The following is a 20,965-nucleotide window of genomic DNA, read 5'->3' on the forward strand; positions in this document are numbered from 1 at the left end:
TAGCTTAGATTTATTGCTGAACAAGAAGGGCAGTTCTGCTTGCCAGTTTATTTATTGCCCTTGTATCTTGACAGGAGTTGGTCAATGTGCTAAAACTTTTTAGTTTGGAGGGGTTTTGGTGATGTGTTAATTATAAACTACTGAAAACAAGAACAGAAAAGGCAACAAGCATTCTGCAAATTAAATCATTATTTGGTTTTAAAGAAAAGTGAAATTAACCACAGCTGATTAAAACAAGTGACAGTGGGAATATTTACATCCAGATCTTGTCTGTTATTTCTGTGAAACAGATGCAGAACCAACGGAAGTGCCAGAGGCTCCAGCATATGAGAAGAGAATGCAGTTTCTTGAGGATGAATTGTTTAGACTTACACGATCTGTGATTGAACTTCAGTCCTCCGTGGCAGGTGTGAATGAAAACCTGAAGTTGACTGTACAAGAAGATGCTAGTAAGATGTTGGTCACTTGGCTGAACAACCTTTACGACCGCCCAGAGCCTGACAGTGCGGTTAGTGGTGAAACAGATGCTATTCATCTGCCTGGACTCCACAACAATAAAGATCAAAAAGACCCTTTTATTGATTTTGAAATGGAAGATATAAAGTCTGAGCTAGCTGAGGTCAAAGAAGCCTTGAAGGTGAGGAATGATGAGCTGGAGGAACTGAATGGAAAAGTAAAAGGCTATGAAGGACAATTAAAACAACTGCAGGAGGCAGCACAAGGACCTACAATAACAATGCCCAGTGACAATATTTATCAGGAGTATATAGACTCAAAATTTGAGTCCCTCAGACAAGAAATAATGGAAGGATTTGAAAAGAAAATGTCAGATCTGAAGAACTCCTGTGAATACAAACTACAGGATATTCAACAGCAGTGTGATGACAATGAAAATAACTGTGTAGGGATACTTGATGTTATAAAAGGAAAAGAGAATGATTTGAGGAAAGAAATAAATACTCTCCGAACTCAGATTCCGTCAAACGACTCCAGTTGTTGCAGTGAGGGTGAGAGAAATGACTTTGACCAAAAGATAAAAGATTTAGATAAGAAGATTGACAGAGTTGCGGAAGCACATAGGATCTTGAATGTCAGAATAGATAATGAAATAATTCGATTGTCAACTCCAGATCTAGAAGACATGTTTGGCGAGAGGCTGGAGGAGCTTGATGCGAGGATGAATATTACAGAACGAAATGCTGAAGAACACTGCTTTTACGTTGAGGAAACTCTCCGCGGTGCTATAGCTGCTGAGGTAGATGAACTGAGAGACTTGTTTGACCAAAAGCTGCGGGCTCTAGAGGTCAGGCTGGGTGGCACTATTTTAGAGATCGCTAATAACACGGACCCGGATGGAATGTTTATGAACCCTGGGCCCATCTTGCCCAGTGACGCAGGATTTGCAAATGAGCAATTTACAGCAGAGATTGATTTCCTGAAGAACAAACTACTGTCATTTGAACAGCTCTGTGGACAGAAATGTCAGTCTGCACCACAAGGTATGGAGGACCTTCAGAAACGGCTAGAAAACTGTAACGACAAGTACAGTGACTTGCTTTTGAAAACAGAGAATAACTCTGTTCTTCTGCAGTCTCTAAATAACTCTCTTAATGAGAAACAGAACTTAATTAAGGGTAACCAACGTGACATTCAGAAAATGCAAAGAGACATACGTGTATTCCGGTATAATCTAAATGTCATCGATAAAGATATGAAAAATCTTCAAGATGGCTTGAGTAGCTGCAAGGAGCAGCTTCTGGGTGTCAATTCCACATGTAGAAAAACGCAACGAGGTGTCTTCCGAAAAATTGATCAAATGCAGAGGACATTTGCAAATCAAACTGCTCATCCCAGTGAGAGCTGCTGTGGTGAAGTGAAAGAGAGGCTAGAACAATTGAATGACCATGTCCTGAATGATCTTAGCAAGTGCAAAGAAAAGACACAAGGTATCCAGGCGGGTGTTTCGGATGTTGAGAGCAGAGTCTCACATGTTGAAAAAGCTTGCGGCAAGCTGGACTCTGTCTCAGATAGCTTGCAGAGGATAAAAGAAGGTCTGAATAAACACGTGAGCAGCTTATGGAACTGCATCCATGAAATGAATGGAACTATAGCATCTCATTCCACAGATATTTCTGGCCTCAAAAATTCTGTCCAACAGTTTCATAGTCAGGTCTCCAAAATCACCACAGGCATTGAAGATGTGCTGAAATCTCAGTCTGACACAAGTAAGTTTTTTCCTTTTTTTTTTCCCAGTTTTTTGTTTGTTTGTTTTTCAATTGGCTTTCCTTTCTGAAACTTTTATAAAGGAGCTAAACAAGGGAGGGAAAACTTAATATTACACAATTACTACTTTGTTTTTACAGTGACTCTAATTTTGGCTCTTTGCTCTAGAATACCACAGAGTACTTTGAGTGCTTTTAAAAGTATCCTCCAAAAAAACCAAAACCAAAAAAGAAGTCTTACATGCTTTTACATTTACTTTGAGACAGAATAAAGAGAGTGGGAAAAGTAGTATTTTTGAATAGTAATGATTGTCTGTGGCTCTTATTGCAGTTAATTTGATTTAATTCTTTTCTTTTTTTGTTTTATTCTGTTGTGTGAGATTATTCTGCATGCCTCAGGAAAAATTGAAAAGTAAATGGAGAAAATCAAGTCAGAGTAATTCAAATTTATTTTGATAATACATATTATCCCTGCATTTTCTCAGTTGTGTTCTTAGCATGAGTTAATGATTATAATTCAGCACCAACTCTTTGATCTAGAACTTTCATAAACAAGCTCTGGCATATCTTGACATGGCAATATAAGAATTCTTCTTCATAGCTCTCACAGAAGTTTGCATTCCCACAAGGTAGTTGGCAATAGTTGGCAGACCCCAGCTGGCACTGTTTTCACACCTCAGCCACTTCTGTTGGTAGTGCAACATGTTAGTACGAATCTACCTCCGCAGGTGGTTTAAAGTTTGCATTAGAGCAGATGAGAAGTCGGGGCACATTCCCTTTGGCTCAAAATGCTGTGAAATGGTAACCTCAGCATGCTGGTGAACCTTGCCATGAAGGTTTAGGGACCTTGACAAAAGCCGCTCTGTTCCCTCTGCAGTTCTTGCTCCAAATTTCAGCAATGGGTTGTTTTGCTGAGAGAGTCAAAGTTTACAGAAGGAAGCTGAGTTCCTGTTTCTGCTAGCATGACGCAGAAACATAAGAATTGGAGACTGCTTTGAAACTGCAGTCCTCAGCTGGTTGATGCTTCTGGTTTTAATTTTGTACATGTATGAGATAAATAAGAGGCAAATTTCTCTGACTGGCCTAAAATTAGGAGAGGTGCTGAGGAAAGAGCCTGTGGGCTGTTGCAGCTGATGGTGGTTGGGAGAGATCAGATGCAAGACTGTGAGCACTTGTCCTTGAATGGACAAGTCGTGCTTCATGAAGGGTCTGAAACTAATTTCTTTAGGGAAAACTATTCTTCTCACTCCAAGGCAGAGACTTGAAAGCCTATAATAGATGTGTTTCTTTTGTTTAATTGTTTAAAACCAAATGTATTGCATTACTTGATGCAAAAATCCTTCTGAGGTGAGAAGTTTTGTGTGAAATTTAAAAAAAATACATTTCTCTTCCTTTAAAGGAAGAAGTGAAAAGGAATGAAGAGGGTCCATAATTTTCAGATAATTCTTTTGGTGTCATCTTGACTTAAATTCAACAGGGTTAGGACCTTTACTCCTAGATCTTGCAAATCCCCATTAAAATGGAGTATGATGTATCTGTGTAATCCTGTTTCTCATCCATGTTGCCCAAAATTAATTTGCACTAGGGAATGACACTGGAGAAAGGTCCAAGATACACACAGTAATCTTTCTTCTGCTCTTTAAAGCAGATGTTCAAGTGACCTCGCGGGTTGCATTTTTCAGCCCCTATTACAGTGTATTAAAGCTTCAGCACACCTGGCTTTCCATAAAATAATGCTGCTTTAGGGCAGACCTCTCCACCTACCATTGGGTGCTAAAAGTCTATGGAAGGATGCTGCTGCTGGATCTGGGGTGCAGGCACTCTGAGCATCCCTTGCTGCTATGGAGTGCCTCTGGCCTCTGAAGGATTTGTGAAGCACACATTTCAGTTCCCAAATGTTTCCAATTATAATAACACTATCTGGCACAACAGTCTAAGTAAGTTTTGAAAGCTGGAGTTGCAGAAACATTTTAGCAGAAGAGCCTTTTTTGGAAGTGATTTGGGAACGCTGTAATGTGAGTTGGGGTATGGCTTAAACTATTTTTACATCTGTGACCTGCAGCATTGTCTCTGATACCAACGTTATTTGAAAGGAAGACTGACAGTCCTGGACTTGGATCAGTGTAGAATTTCTTATGCACAATTTGCCAGCATATTGTAACATTCAAATGATGTCATTTGACTTCAGAAGGGCCGAAACAGAATCCAATTGTTACTAATAAAGTTGTTGAGGGCAGTAAGGCAAGGATATATTGCAAGGAATAGAATATAAAATCTCATCAAGCAGTGTAAGCCCAGCACACTGTAAACCTGAGCAAAGTCAAATGACAGTGATCTTAGGAATATGGCTATGTTTTCTTCCAAATGTTTTTATTAAGGGGTTTCAAGTGCCTCAATCCAAACTAACAAGCCAGTGAATGATTGTACATCAGATATGAGCCCAGGGGCCAGAAATGCATTTAATTTGTTATAATTCCTGGTGAAGGTAGTGCAATGTCCTGCCTCACACAAGGCGGTGGTCTGCTCTAAGCATTTAGGGGACCATGCATGATGTGCTCTCCTAGGTAGTATGATCCTGTATCTTTTCATCCACACTAAATGGTGGCTGCCCCCGGCTCCATATCTTGTAGGGTAAGTTGTTCTCATTGCAGTCTGTGCCTCTCTGTGAGTACGTTTGCTCTTCAAATGGCACGAAACTGAAAGCCGTGTTAAAGTCAGTGGTCTCTTTTAATTACTGCCTATTCATATATGTCCATGAAGTTTTCCAGGGATCAAAGTGTGGTCTTGTAGCCAGATACCATGCTGGGAGTGCAGTTTGCTTTGGTTACGGTTATTTGACGAGAACTGCAATTCCTGTGGTAATTGTCTCTGTAGCAGGGTTTTGAAAGCAACAGCAAAATGTTGTCTGATGAAGTTATGGTCTAAGAAACCAAATGTGTGCTCTGCATTACAACATCAATAAAAGACAACATAAAAATCTTAATGTTGCAGTGTGATAGTCATACAGTCATAATAGTCAATTCCTCTGGGCTCCCTGTGAGCTTGTGCAAAATGCTGCTTCCTAGCGTAATTGTAAAATCCCCTTGGTATCTATAAGAAAATTCACATGAGGCCTTTTTGGCTTCTTGTGGGTGCAGTGACAGATTCCTTTACTCATTAGTTTGCTTTATACACTTTGTTTCTGTGTGTTTAGGGGACTGATGAGAGCATGATCAGAGCAGAATGATACTCTAGAAACAAATATATCCCAAAGGTCCACCCACCTCATGCATCCAGGTTGCTGCTCATTGTCCTTCCCAGCAAATCATTGCTCCTTCAGTGAAGTAACTTGCAGATTAAAGCTGACTGTCTGAACAAACTGAAGGGAGAGGAGAACAAAAGCAGTCTTATTTTCAACCAAGGAGGAAAATCTTTCCTTCAGTTTTTAGTTGTGGATGAGCATCTGAGAGAAGACGCTGGTATGTGATATGGTAACCACATTGTCACTCACAGCAGTGATGACAGCCAGAGCAGCAAGACCATCTCTGCCGAGGACAGTGTTAGTGTTCCTAGCTGTGGAATGATCTCAACTCTATCCTTTGCATTCCTAGACAAATGGGAAGATGATGAGGAAGATTCTGTTTCATGTGCTGCTCAGCAAAGTTAAAGCAGGTCCAGCTAGATTCCCCCCAACCTTCATCACGGGTTCATTTTCTCATTGCCTTGTGAATTGACAATGTGTGTTATGGAATTCAGTGTCAGAATAGGTTGACTCCAATGTTACCATCTTTATCTAGTGATTTATTGGTACTTTGTCTTGCTATGATGCATCTCAGTAGAAGAGGCCAAAAGGTTGGCAAAGGTGGCAGACCAGATTACTCTCAACTCGCACATATCCAATTACTTCTACTTTAAGTTGAGCCTTAGGCAGGTGATTCTGGATTTAGTTTTACGGAGATGGGATAATTCTGGGTATTGCAGTATTGATGTTGTGTGCAAGGAGGCAGTTTGCTCAGGATATGGGATTTCAGCTGTTGATTGTTATTTAAAGGTCTAGAAAAACAAACATATAAATGTATACATTTTCCCAGTGTAATTTCAAATAATTGTCTTAATAAAGCTCAGTATAACTGACTCAAGAAATGACAAGTACATGCATCCCAAGTATTTTGTCAGTTTGTGTTTTGAGTGAGGTTAATCTGAAGATCTTAGTTGAAGGTCTAAATTGATGCTGCTGTGGACAGAAGTTGTCTCTACTAAGTTAATAATTCTGTTAAACAATTCACTTTGATGCTTAAGAGCTTTTTTTTTGAAAAAAATTCCAAGATTTTTTTAATCTTGGGATTTTTCTGAAAATAATTTTAACCTGTATAAAGTGAACATTTCACTCTTTAGGCCTCTGCCTTGTGAACAGAGTTACCAAGAGAGCTTTAGCCCAGCTTTGTGGTGCACTGCCTGTGTAAGTTTCAATTCTCATGACAGTGAAAGTCAGCCAGGAAAGCTCAGGGAGATTTATTTCCAGCAGCTATATCGAGCAAATGAATGCAGGTGGTGTGAGACTATGACTTCAGACATCCTCCCAGTACTCTGGAAGGCTTATGTGGACTTCTCATGAGACTGAAAACAAGAAATGGGATTCACAAGGGTAAAGTGCAGGTGCTGAGTAGTCACAAAACAGCATGTGGTTGCGATGACACTGTCCAAACCCCAGCCATGCGTCTTGGACAATACCTGCATGACTTGGTTGTAAGCTCTTGCCCCAAGGAGCAGCTTAAGGCCCTCCTGGGGTCCCCAGCTGCACAGCAGAGCCAGGGGAAGCCTCACACCAAATCTGCTTCTAGGCACAGCCAGGTGGTTTAGCCCTAGCCACTGATGAATTTACCCAGGCTGATTTTGGACTGTGCTGAATTGAAGTGCTTCACTGTGACCACTGAGACCTCAGAGAGGTGGTCTCCACTGTGGACCATGGCAAGCATCTCTGACATGTTTCTGACACGTCAGAGTCTGATAAGTTTCATCAGATGAATTTGCAATGGGGGTTTTTTCCACAGAAACTCACATTGCTCCCTGCACCTAACCAGAGTAACCTATGCTGAAGTTTAATTTAGAATGAAATTCTAATTATTCTATATAAAAGCTGTCATTGCATCTGCTGAAATCTACATATTTGTAGATTTCTGTTCTTAGTGTAGATGTAATTCACCTTTATTCTTGGGAGGACATTTCAGCCTTAAATGTCATCTAGGACTTCATTTTTATGAATGTCATAATTCCTGTAAAGGGCTTAGAACTACACCAGACACAAATGTAACCATGTCAGTGCTGTTCAACCCTGATGTCATATGAGCTGGCTACCCTAGTGGAAAAGTCTTTTAATGGTATCTCTTCACTTTAAACAATAAAGAGTTTTCTGGTAGATTATATCCTAGGGTTCTGCCTTCATTGTCAGAAAATATTAGTAATGGAAGCACTTAGAATTTTAAGTTCATTGCTTTTTAAAGTAAGGAAAAAAAGTCTCATAAGTCATGCTCATTACTGATTTTTTTTTTGCTGTGGATAATTTTCTTTATGGTCATGCTGAAGAGTCAGCCTTGTGCTAGGAGTTATGTGAGTACACAGTTGCAGAGTACGCAGTGGGTGTGAGGGGTTGAGCAGAACTGAAGTGAAAGTAGAGAGAGAGAGAGAGAGAGAGAGAGAGAGCACGCAGTGGAGATGAAGGTACTGGTGGGAGTAGGTGTGATACACACCCTGCCTGGTGCAGAAAGTCAAAACTGGTCTAGTGGTTGAATGACTGTTCATGGGTTATTTGACTGCTGCTTGTCCTGTCCCCAGACTGTCCTTTCCTTGTGTCACACAGGCTGGTAAAGAGGGGAGTCTATAGTACTGCAAGAGTGGAATGGAGTTTTGCCAGTGCAGTCTTGGGTCTGAGGGAACAGGTGGCCTCCAACCGAGCCCTGTTTTGTTTTAAAGTGTTTATTTTACAAAACTGTGCCATTTTATTTACTGTTTTAGGCAAATAAATTTGTATCTTTCCTCCTCTTTCATCATTTCAAAGGGCGATCAGAAGTACCATGGCAGCCATTGCCACCAAGGCCACCCGTGCAGCCCCATCCTGGCATATCCCTGCTGCCATCAAGGCCAAGGATACAACCCCCTCGACACAGGACCCCCCTCCAGCCACCACAGCTGAGACCTCCTCCACGCCCAGTGCTGCCAGGGTCAGGAGTTGTGCCACTTCTGCCTGGAACAACCGGGATCATCTTGGAGACTGGAGAGGCAGGGCCTCCTGGCACAGTTTTGATGTCAGGAAGAGGACGGCTTAGAAGTGCGGATGGTCAGGCTGGTCAAAGTACCATGCCCATTGCTGAAGGGTATGCTGGAGCACCAGGTGAGAGAACCAAACTGGTAGTGAATCACTCCCAACTAAGTGCGATGGACATGCCAAGTCTGGCTAGGGAAGTGACACTGAGATCTGTTGTGCTTTACCAGCCACTTTTACCTTCCTTACTGTTGAGGATGGGTTTACAGCAGAGATGATTTGTGAATGGGCCTTTGCAGCCTGCAGCTGGCTATAGGAGTAGGAGAAACACATTCAGTGCCAGTTTTGTTGCTTTTCCAAGGCTGCACAAAGCATGAGGTCAACAGAACTGATGTAAAATCCCTGGTAACTACAGCAGTCTTTGCCACTAGGGAAACTTAAATTATTTTTTTCTTTCCATAATTCCTGCAGTGGATTTAGTACATTGAAGTAATAACTTGGTTTTCTTTGCCATGACCACCCCAGTTTAATGATAATTGAGCATTTCATAAGGGGTGCTGTTTGGTAGCTATTTGGGTAGGTTGCTGTTCAGTAACCAAGGATCTTTTCAGAAGACTGCAGTGATATTGGTCATAATGAACTCTGCTATGTACTGAGTCACACATACTACTTCTCCTTTGTAGGATATCCAAAGTCGTCTCCTCCTACCACGGACTCACAAGGTAAGGTGATTGTTTCCTAGAAATTCTTCACACAGGTGTTTAATGTTTATTTCAGTCCCTGGAAAGTCATGGTTGAAAGAAAAAAAGTGCTGATTTTTAGTATTTAAGTTTAGCATTGAGGAAAATCTGCCCGATTTTTGCTATATGTACACATCAAAGCAGAACCTGCATACTTTACAAATATGGGGCGGGGGAGAAGGGGGTTAGGTTTTGAAAAATAATTCATCTTGGGTTCTTGTTACTTGCTTCAGTGTGGTTTTTAAATACAAAGGGTTTGTAGTTTCTAGCAAATGTTAGTACAGACCTTTTTATTTGCCTTTTAAATGAGAAAATAAAGATATATTTCTGCCGATTTTAATATTTCTTTAATAAGATATGAATAAGGCCAAGACTAAGATCTTGAAGAACTGTTAATGCCTTAGCGCAGTGCATGAGTTGGTTCTACTCTTGGGAGAGTTTCTGGCTTTGTTGGAATCACCAAGGCTTGTGTTCCTGACTACAGTGAAAGCAAAAGTGCTGTCCACTGACAGCCACAGATTAAAGGGTTCAAAACACAGTTTTCTTGGTTTGGTAGGGTGTTTTTTATTTTTTATAATTGTTAATATTGCAATTCATTTATAAATTTGTATGACATGCTAGTTGGCCTTGATAAATATGTTGATTAGATGTTGCCAGCCCTGCAATTTCATACTTAAGATATTATCAAACCCTGGGGAATGGTATCCTCAATCAAAGTGAATATTTCCACACCCTCTTCAGAAAGAATGATTTCATCTAAATTTGTTTGAGGAAATATGGGAAATAGATGGAAATAAAACATAAGGGCTTTATGGAATCCAAAATCCTACCCTTGGGACTTAGTTTGATGGCCATAACAAAATCACAAAAACACGTTGTAAAGACTGGTCTGGGGACTGACAAAAAAAGAGTTGTAAAGAGTTCACACTGTAATTCTGATATTTATACATTCTAATTAAAAATCCATCAAGCCTTAAAGCAATGTTTTTGCATTTGGGGATTGGTGGTAAGAACAAGCAGCAATAGAGGAGGTTTCTGGAAGAGGATAAGAAGTAAAGAAACATTAATTTATCTTGATACCAGCAAAGCAAATATAGATGTCTAGATTTCTGTGATAAATGGATTTCCTGGGGGTTTTCTTCCACTTTGTACAATTTATTGCAGTTTATAGGCAGCAGTATTTTAATAAGTTTATGCTAAAACTGTGTGAAACAGTAGCTGGATGTTAGAAGTGTTGAAAAGGCAGGGTGAGGCAGGCAGTGCACCCGTCTGCTGCTTGGTGGAACATGTTGGTGGAACAGTTATCGCCCTGGGATCCAGAGAGAGGTGGGCTTCGCCAAGGAGTTCCTTTTCCTGATCCGTGTCCCTGAAGACCTGTCTAAATATAAGATATACCTGCTGATCTGTCCTTTAGCTTCCCCCCAAGTGCCTTGCAAACCTTAATGGCAGGTACAGTCAGAAAATAGAGAGGTAAGAATGGTGCAAAGAGCTGTTATACTTCTGTGGAGTTGGAGCATTTACATCCACTATCCCTAATCTGGCCTTATGGCTGGATAGATGGGCCGAGACAAACAGCATGGGGTTCAACAAGACCAAGTGCTGGGTCCTACACTTTGACCGCAGTGAGAGACTCTGGAGAAAAGTTTGTGTCTTCATAACACAAGGAGGTGTCATCCCCATCAGAAACACTGTGACTTAGCAGAGCAGCTTCACTGAGCACTGGCTCATGGAAATCAGTGTGATGCTGTGCTGCATGGCCATCCCATAAGCAGAAAAAATGTTCCTGCAAATGAGACATTAGGGTCAAACTGAAGTATTAAAAAATAAAAAAGTGAATCTGACAAATCCTCCTTACTTGCACCATGTTCAAAGGAAATTAAAAGTGCCTGCTGGTGAATTAAGTACTTATGGTCTTTCTTCTGTGTAGGTCCTTGAACAATCTTCATTCCAGTTGCTGACCAATTGTCAGCAGCACCATCACACTGTTATTTTTTCTCCTTTCACCTTGATGGCAAATGCCTATGCTGTGTGCTGTTTTGTTTTGCTTAATATTTTTTATTTCTTTTCTGTCCTTCTGGCCCTTGGGCTCTGTGGGAGGCATGAACTGTGCTGGGAAGTTAAAAGAGAGGTGGAGAACCAGAAGTACAATTAGCAGATGGGTGGAAGTAGATGTAACCTAATAAGGGCCACCCATGCATCTTCTGTAGTTCTTTGACTTCCCAGAATGCATTATGTAGCTTAGATCATCAAGAACAGACATACCTACTCCTTATGTATCTATGTATATAGAAAGATACAGATATATCTATCTCAAGTGAAACCTTCTTGAATGCACCTGAAGTAAAAAGAGTTTTTTCTGCCCCTAGAAGCTGTAAAACTGGGGTTGAATCTTTTGTGAAACTTTCTATCTGCCTACCAGTTTCCTCATCAGAGCTGTGCCTGTGGTTCGCCGCTTTTAAATGTTTTAAAATTTTTCTTTCTGATGTTAATACTTCCACAACACTGACTGCTTAAGTGAAAGTAGTTTTCAAGCCTGGACCTTGCCTAGAGAAGCTGAACTTTGATCTTTGCATGAAGGAAAGTGTTTTCAAGGGGGGACATGTAAGAGAGGGTAAAGTTCCGCAAAACACTGCTGAGCTGTTGGTAGGAATTGTGAAAGCTTTGAACAGGCACAACTCCAGCTGGAAGTAGTGAGTAGGGTAAGAGAGCACAGACACAGTGTGTCTTCATTGCTCCTCCTTATATTGACTCCTGAACTGACTTAGAGGATATTTAGACAGTTTAAGATTTCCCCTTTGAATAGATACATATAGTGTGCTAAACCAGGCTGCAGATCTGAAACAATTTCAGCAGCATAGCAGAAAATAGTTATTTCTAACAACTGTTCTAGCAATTAGTAAGGAAAATCTTGAAGGAAGTTGTGGCAAACCGGGGCAGGAGTCACTCCCTTATTCAGATGACAGCAATCCAAACAGGACTATAGCTGCTCCGAAGGAAGAGGGCAGTGTTTATAGGCAGGCAGCATATACTTGTGCAGTGTGACTGAAGAGGAGAGAAACCATTTGAGTAAGCCAGTAAGAAATAAGTTGAGGTGTGTTTTCAGTTGATTTGAGTCCTGGGGTAAGCATATACATAGAGATGCTTTCTGTAAGTAGTGTGGTGTTAAGGTGGTGGAATTCTACAGAAGCTGCTTAAGTAAGTAGACTTCCAGCAATTAATGTTGGTCCTTTCAAATAACCTCATTTTAGCTTACAGGGCACCCTGCAGGCACACTGGCAGGCAGGGGTAAGGAAAAAGGGCTTCTGTCTGTTTTCTGAACATGAGACAAAATGCTGAATGAGATTTCTAAAGATACAGGAGGCAGCTGGTTACCAGCCCCCAAGGAAAATCGAGGTAGTTATTTGCCAATTCTGAATTTGCAGGCATGTCTTCCTCTTGCCTTCCCCTCCCACTCCCCCATGCTGAATTATTCAGAAAAAAAGTGGATAGGGTAGCAGAGCATTTGTATATCTACATTTTAGGAAAAGTTTTGACACCTTTAAACTTAAATTTTTAAGTGTTATAATCTGGATTAGATTGGATATTAGGAAAAGCCTTTTCACCCAGAGGGTGGTTGAGCACTGGAACAGGCTCCCCAGGGAAGTGGTCACAGCATGAAGCCTATCAGAGTTTAAGAAGGGTTTGGACAACACTCTCAGGAACACAGTGTGATTCTTGGAGCTGTCCTGTGCAGGACCAGGGGTTGAACAGGTCTCTTTCAATTCAGGATATTCTATGATTCAATGAATTGAGCACTTGTTGCTGATGGGCATCTCTGCTTAAGAGGGAGAGGGGAAAGGCAAACATTTATTTTATGGAAGGCAGAAGGAGCAGGGTGAAGCAGCAACCGTGGACAACTTTAAGGTCATTTGTTTTTTACCTAATTGCCTGAACAAAGCAACAAGTTGACTACTTCTAGCAGTGTGTACTGCCTTAGGGGAAATGTTTAAAGGGAAGGTAACTAAAATGGGACTAATAAGTGGTTGAGTATTAAGTACTTGCCATTAAATCAGTCTGTTAAAAGTAAAAATTTGTCTTAATTGTCCAAATTGTATTTCATCCAGCCCAGTCTAACAGCAGTGTTTAGCTCGTAAGCAGATAGCCACTATAAAATGCCTGTCTGTTTGATCTGCTGAGAAAAGGAGAAAAAATTGTGAAGTGAAAATTCACCGAAAAGGGAAGTGCCAGAGTGAGAGAATATCCTCTTTGCATTAATACTGAAATGTTATATATTCTTATATCTCTTTTCACTACGCTTTGGCAGAGAAGGTAGGAGATCTAAGATGTGTGTAGCTTCTCAGCATGACCAGGAAAGCTGGCGTGAGCTAAACACCTTTAGCACTCCTGCCACCAGAGAGCGGAGATGTTGAAGGGCAACCTCAGTCATGAAGAAGGACTTTGGCAGAAGCATTGTAGAATTGAAATGTGGCAGGATTTCCACTGCCAGCATTTAGAAGCCATGTACTATTTTCTTAGAAGGAAAAAAAAAAGACTGTGGCCAACACAGGAACTTTATGGTGCTCAGTAAATTTTGTGATGAAACACCTGGGACCTGGGCCAGCAATACGTATTCTGCTAATTCTGGCATCCCTCAGTTGACAGGATTAGTCTAAGGGGAGTTATGTGCAGGAACAGAGACATTGGATTATAAACCATCGCAGGGAAAAGGCTGTGTTGTCATCCTAATGTGATTCTCACTCAAGTTGTTACTCATTTTAGGACCTGCTGCTGCTGCTGCGCCCTCTCTGGTGTCGTTTTCTGCTGGGCTCACACAGAAGCCTTTCTCCAGTGATGCTGGCGTGGTTCACTTTAACAAAGTGCTTGTGAATGACGGGGACTATTATAACCCCAATACAGGTAATAGCCAAAGGATATGGACCCACAGAGATGATAGACTGGCAGTAGCATGGGTTTCCAGGGTTTGAGGTTATCTCAGGTCTTGCTGGCACATTGAACAACAAAATAAATCCATTTAAACCAAACACACCGGGGTAGAAGCCTCCTGTGGATGTGGACAGACATACACTTTGCCATGGCTGGTTTTCCACAACTGCCCAGTATTACTGAGGCCCAGCTCACTACTATGTCTTCTCTGGCAGCACAACTGATTGTGCTCCTCACCCCACCACAGGCCAGCTGAGCCCAGGCAGCAGAGGTGAGATTCCTTCCTAACCCTTACTTACTAATCCTGATTTCACTGTAGCTTAGCCAGCTGGGTCACCCAGAGGAGAGGTGGGAGGGGGGTGTCTCACACTGCCTCTCCAATGGCCATCCCTGCAGGCTGCCTCCTTCTCAAGCAGGGTGTCATGTCACTTGAGGGTGTTAGGTGGGCCTCAACCTACTGGGGACTTGCACAGCATCCAGATGTGCACACCTTCATCCAGCTCCAACATTTTTGAATGTTGACAAGACCTGGTCATGTCCTGGAGGACAGGTGGGCTCTAACACAAAAGCAGCACTCCTTTGTCTTCATGACTGTTGTCAGTTGATCTAGGCCGACCTGTATGTAGTGATGGATAACCCATGTAGCTTTATTTTTGTCATGGTGCTTAGAGAGGTCAGGTGTCCCCATTTTGAATAACTCTGAAAAGCTGTCTCTCTTCTACAGGCATTTTCACATCACCATATGAAGGGCGCTACCTGATCACCGCCGTGCTGGCCCCAGAGAGAGATGAGTATGTAGAAGCAGTGCTATCCGTCTCCAATGCAAGTGTGGCTCAGCTCCACACAGCTGGGTACAGAAGGGAACTGTTGGAGTATCACAAACCCTACTCGGGGAAACGGACCTGTGGTGGTCCTGGGACGTTCCACCTTGTTCTTCACCTCAAAGCAGGAGATGAAGTAAACATTGTTGTAACGGGAGGCAAACTGGCCTACACAGACTCTGACGAAATGTACTCCACATTTAGTGGAGTTCTCCTTTATCCTTCTATTTCTCATGTTTAGGTTTATCTTGAACAGGAAAGAAGGGTAAGATACTCAGAAGAAATTAAGTGTAATAAAGTTCAAAGCTTTAATATATTCAGTTTATATATTTGATTTCAGTGATGGGTTTATAGTCTATACAGAGAACTTTTCCTTGTCCTTTGTTTCCCGAGGGAGCTACAAAAGATATGTTTCTGTAGCTAAATTAACTCCTTCCCAAGCCCTTGACCTGTACAAGAAGAACAACTGTTTGAAAGGTACATTCTCAGTAGACACTTCTCCACTGTGCTCTTGCTGTTCCCTATTAAATTGTCTTTGCCATCTTCTCCCTAGTTTTTCAAATTGTCCCTAGTATATAAGAGTTTACATCTTTGCTTAAGTTTACAGTTCCGGTCAGGTATTTTCATGTTTTCAGTAAAGCAGGGCCAAGAAAGAGAAATTGTAGCGGATGTGATTGATGGCTTTTTATTCCTTGTGTTACTGAATCATGTGCATTTGCATAATCAATTTGTGCAGTGCAATTGCTGACCATGGTGCAAAACAAAATGATACTCATCTGCACTGGTTTTCTTTTTTCCCCTAAAGGCCAAACACAGTGCCAGGAGGCAAGCTGAGTGACTCCTTCCAGTCAAGTGAAAGCTGCAGCGCAGGGAGAAACTTGCCTCAGCTTTCCACTGTGCAGATGTGAGCATAAGGTGCAGTTGGTACTACTGAAAGGTTCAGAACAGCTACTATCCGTTTATAGAGTAAAAAAGAGGATCAGTTAAACATGATGCTCTTGGGATTAAAGCTTGCTGCTGGAAATTAATTAAACAGGTCAGAAAAATCAGAATTATCTTTGCTTAGGTAGGAAAATGGTAATTTTGAAAAGTTTAAAAAAATCTACAAAGTTTGTTTCGGGCACTCCTAAAGTACTTGCATTAAGAGGGAAGTTTTTGTCTTTGGTGCAAATCAGAGGAAAAATCATTGATAAAGGAAAACTGTCTTATTAGTCATTACTGTCAAATGCAGAAACCAACCATCTGCAGCCTCCTTCGCATTGGTGAAGTTTGTTTTAACACTCCGCATCTGTTTACATGGATGAAACAACTTTCATAGCTTAAACAGACAAACACATTTGGGGCAGCAGTATTTTATTTCTCATTCTAGCCACTTCTCAGTGGAGGTAACAAAAATGATGCTTTGGCTCTTAGGGGATAGCATTTTGGTGTCTTTTGTGGCTGAAAAAAAAATCGAGCCTTGCCTTACTGAGTGCCAGACTGTTCATCTGTCACCTGTATATTCTTGTATCAACTGGCCTTTTGAATAGTCTACTCATGCCACATAGAGCTGTATTTATCATAGTGTTTTGTGTAGTATATTTTCCTTCTTAAAAATGCAGAACAGCTGTTTATAGCCTCAGAACAAATGATTCCTTTAGCTGAGGGAAGAACTCTCTGTGCTCTGTGCTGTAAGCAGCACAGTATGTTTATAGCTGAAGCCCATCCCATCTGAGGAGATCAGATGAAGACTTGTGCCTTTGTTGCTTAGCTTTGGAATAGATACTTCCTAATAACTGTGTTTCCAGGCAATGAAATGGGGCCTTCCCACAACAAACTGTCACATCCTGGAAACTGAAGTGCTTTTGAGAAAAGCAGGCAGAAAAACCTTTCTCTCCACAGAGGAACTCTGAGTCAGTCCCTGTGCAGCTAGGATTGCACTGGGGGAGTTCCGAGCACAGGAAGGAAATTGTGAGAGGAGTTTTAAAGCACCTGGTTTGGGAAGATCTCTTTGCACCTGATTATCAGAAATGATGGTGTTAAGAGATAAGCAGAAGCTGGCTGTATTTGTAGCAGGAAGGCTATTTCTGTAAGAGCAGATGTTAGTAGCCAGAGATGTACAGTGAACTTGCACTTCACAGCTTGATAAAAGGAGCTGCCTCTGTCCCATTTCCCTGCGTGTTTTCTGGACCTGTGCTGGGGGGCGAGCCATTAGCATGTAGTCAGCAACCACACACTTGTTCAAGGGGGGCTTAGTGTTGTTTTGTCCTTTCTGTCTCATGTCTTTCTAGTTCTCAAAATTGAAGGGACAGACAGGAAGTGTTGTTTTCTGTATTTTCAAAAGTCAAGCATATCATCCACTTTTTTTTTAAATGTAATTTCTTGTTATGTATAAAAGCCAGAGAGGCATTTTTTCTTTTAGAATATTTTTCACTCTTCTCAAGAAAGCTGTGTTCTCTAAGAAGTTGGCTCCAGACTATATGTGACTCAAGTATTGTTAGATTATTGTTGCCTGTTCTAAAAATGACTCATGGAAATAAACAAAATGAGCTGAGTGCTTAGGGAGACCTAGCTGGCAAGCACAACGTTTTTTTCCCGCCCACGCCAAGTGAGAAATTTTTAAGAATTGGCAGTGCAAGTTTAGTGCTGAGTTGCAAAAGTTGTATCATTTAATTATTACCTAACTGCCCTGGGAGATTGCTAAATCCAATTCACAAATCTTCACAAGCCCAGCTTTCTACCAGAAAGTTTCTCCTTAGGCCCAGAATCTGCTGATGCCCGTGTTGGAATGGTTGGAGCCCTCATAATGCAGAGTAGCTGGCATTTGTACACTGCTGTAAAGCATTCCTTGAACTGTGTTACAGCAGGGCCCAGTCTCAGCAGCGTATTTTGAGGATACTTTTAGACCTTTCAGGAATAGCTTCCCATTCATCTCTAGCAGTGTGGGTGGCTAAAGCTATGACCTTTTACAAGGAACCTCTGTCTTAGATTCCTGCCTTTGTTGAGGGGGACTTGACCCTTAATTTCCACTTCGTTGATAATTGCTGTAATCAGGATAGATGGCTCAATTCCTCCTAATGAGGTTATTTTCCTGAAACTTAAGAGGTGAAATATTCATCCAGCTGGGAAGACTACAGTGCTGTAGCCCCTTAATAGGCAAAGGGAGAGTGGAACCTGAGTTCCAGTTCTCTGCTCCAGAGCCTTAAAAAAAATAAATCCTGTAGGTGGGGGCTGTAAGGCAGAAATGCTGCCTGTTTCATAGATCACAGTGACACCTTTTAGATCTGCTTTGCAAGTAGTTTTGTAATGAATTGTATGAGAATTGCAAGATTCTTGGGCAATACAGTATCTGTTGTGCCAGGCGCTCTTGTTTGACATTGAAACAGGAAGAAAACCAAATCATACCAGGTGAAGCTGTACAGGCAGACATGTCTGCCATTCCTGGAGCCAGGCGTTGAGGCATGGCGGTTCCACAGAGACTGTCCAAATATCAAAGCCAGCAGAGTCCCCAAGGCAGCATCATTTGTGAGACAGGTGAATTCCCACGGGCAGGTCATTAGCAGCAGAACATCTGAAGACAAGCCAGCATGCTGACAGTCAGGGAGACTCAGCTCTGCTGAACATATCCTAGAGCACCAAGGTGACATGTAAATCAGTCATATCCCCTGGAATGCATGCAGCAAAGCAGGAATGCCAATTTTCGCAGCAAAAAGTATATTAAAAAACTACCTCATTTTAATTTGCTGTTAAGACTTCTGAAAACATTTCTATGCTGAGCACTCAAAACAGTGAGGATTGTCTGTGGTATTCCACCACATTTCCTTTAAGTGTACACCATGTTAGTTGCAGCAACTTTGTGCAGTGTCACTGAGACTATTCGGCTTGGTGAAGCCAACCAGCCCATCAAGAAAACTTATAAATAGTCAAGGAAATGGAGCAAACTGTAAGTGGAAAGCACAGGAAAGCAACTTAAAGTAAAATGCCCAGTGCAGCTTTAAAATTCATGGAGAATACAAAGTAAAGGGCTCTCCAGTTCTCCAGCTGGACTAAACTGTCTCCTGAGGATACATGCATTTGGAAGTCAGTGTTACCTGCTGATTTAACTAAGTCTTTGTGTTACAGTCCAGTAGTGGATACAGATGTATTTCACTAAAACTACAAATGCACTTATGGTCTCAGTTTGGAGATGGGAGGAATATGCACTCCAGTGAGAATTGCTCAGCAGGTACACATGTTGGCTGCTGGTTGCTCCCAAATAATGGCACAGAGTTCAAATCATCAAGTTACAAGGAATACCTGGGAGCAGTCTCCTGTCATCACAAGGCAGACTTGTGCTTGAGCCAACACCAACTTTTTGCAACATACTCTGGAGACTTGAGACGAGATGCAGAACAGCAGCTCTGCCAATTCTTTGTATATGGGAGATTTCAAAGAACATCTTGCAACATGTACTACATAAGCAGCTTTTGGCATTTATTTTGCTATCTTGATTGTGAAAAAAAGGAACATTACTAAAATTCTTCAGTAAAAAGGAACAGCACATTTGAGAGTATGCTTTAGGTATGTATGTGTATATGTATATTCATGTGCATATATATATAAATAGATAGAGAGAGTAATATCCAGGAACATGAAGAAAATTGTGTGATGGAAAACAACTGCAGATATGTCCCAATAAAGCCTACCTCTTATGTAATGCTTCAATGCTCTTTTGCTTTCCAGGGAACACAGCAGCACTAAGCCAAAATTTTCACTCTCTTCTTCACCACCTTTTAAACTGCAGTTTCTGGCTTCTCAATCACGCTTATATATATATTTTAAGTGTTTATTCAGTGTCAAGCACTGTTACATAAGCTTTGTAGTACACAGAAGTTATGCCAACAGAGTTTTTGTCCATCTTATTTGCTCAGTCACTGCCTTGATAATATTTCAGTTGCAAGGGACCTGCAACGATCATGTAGTCCAAGTGCCTGGCTAATTCAGGGCTGGACAAAAACTAAAGCATGTTGTCAAGGGCATTGTCCAAATGCCTCTTAAACACTGACAGGCTTGGAGATCCTGAGATGACCCCTCTGCTCCCCAGCATGGCAGTGACAAAGCCCACAGACTTGGGACCTGCATCTGCAGGGCTTAGCCTGGGACTGCTGCAGCAAGCCTCCGTGTCTGTTCCACGTGCACACAGAACAAGGGCCATCCATGCCCAGGAGAGCTGAGCTGCTGAACATTCCACACTGGGGATGTGCTCCCCTCATCCATCCTGCTGGCACACAGTATGGTTCCCAGTGACCGAAAGGGCAGGCAGCCATCCATCCCCATGGCCCTGGTGGGTCACCCCTCCTTGTGGGGTATCAGAGAGGCTTGAAGTCCAAGATGTACGGGAGCATGGGGAATGCACAGAGGGTTCCATGGAAAGTAAGTCGCCACTGCCATGTGGGGACAGCACTTGGCTGCTTTATAGACAGAGATCCTGTAAGTACTTTTTTGGTTTTTTGTTTTGTTGTTTTTTTTGTTTGCTTGTTTTGGTTTTTTTTTTTTTTTTTATTGTATGGTTGGTTCATTTTTACCAATTGTTGGCCTTTGCATTTGTCCTGGTTCTGACCAGGACAGGGTTAACTTTGGCAGCAGCCAGGAGGGGCACAGCCAAGACCCTGGGGTTATTCAGTACCACTTCCCCTCATGGGCAGGGGGCACAGAAGGGGGGGAGTTTCTCCAATTTTGGAGGGTGTGCAGTGGGGTGGCGCCAAACTGGCATGGTGACAATTGCATGTGAATTGTTCACCTGTCTTGTACACACACTGCTAGTTGTATTGTTGTTGTTACTGTTTGCTTTTTCATCTCATTGCTGTTTCCACTAAATTGCTCTTAATCTCAACATGCGATCTTTACCTTTTTGTGCCTCCAACTCTCCTCTCCATCCTGCTGCAGGAGGAGGTGGGGGGGAAGTGAGGAAGCAGCCAGTGGACTGGAGTGTTTAAATGTGAACACTAAACTGGGGAATACCTTTCCTACACCAGGAGAGCATTGCAGAGCAGGGGTGCTGGC

The 20,965-nt window shown here is 41.9% G+C and overlaps 1 protein-coding gene across 1 annotated transcript in view; it reads left to right on the plus strand.

Moving 5' to 3' along the window:
• EMILIN2 (elastin microfibril interfacer 2) overlaps nt 1-15,269 on the plus strand; it is a 30,767-nt gene extending 15,498 nt beyond the window's left edge. The window contains 5 exon segments of the mRNA XM_029959388.1: nt 291-2,225; nt 8,257-8,589; nt 9,144-9,182; nt 13,959-14,096; nt 14,848-15,269. Coding sequence (XP_029815248.1) covers nt 291-2,225; nt 8,257-8,589; nt 9,144-9,182; nt 13,959-14,096; nt 14,848-15,185 — 2,783 coding nt within the window. The 3' untranslated portion in view covers nt 15,186-15,269.
• The last annotated feature ends 5,696 nt before the right edge of the window (nt 15,270-20,965 follow it).

The sequence above is a fragment of the Manacus vitellinus genome, unplaced genomic scaffold (genome assembly GCF_001715985.3).
Source record: "Manacus vitellinus isolate BGI_N305 unplaced genomic scaffold, ASM171598v3 scaffold_1_pilon, whole genome shotgun sequence".
In the NCBI taxonomy this organism is placed as follows: Eukaryota; Metazoa; Chordata; class Aves; order Passeriformes; family Pipridae; genus Manacus; species Manacus vitellinus.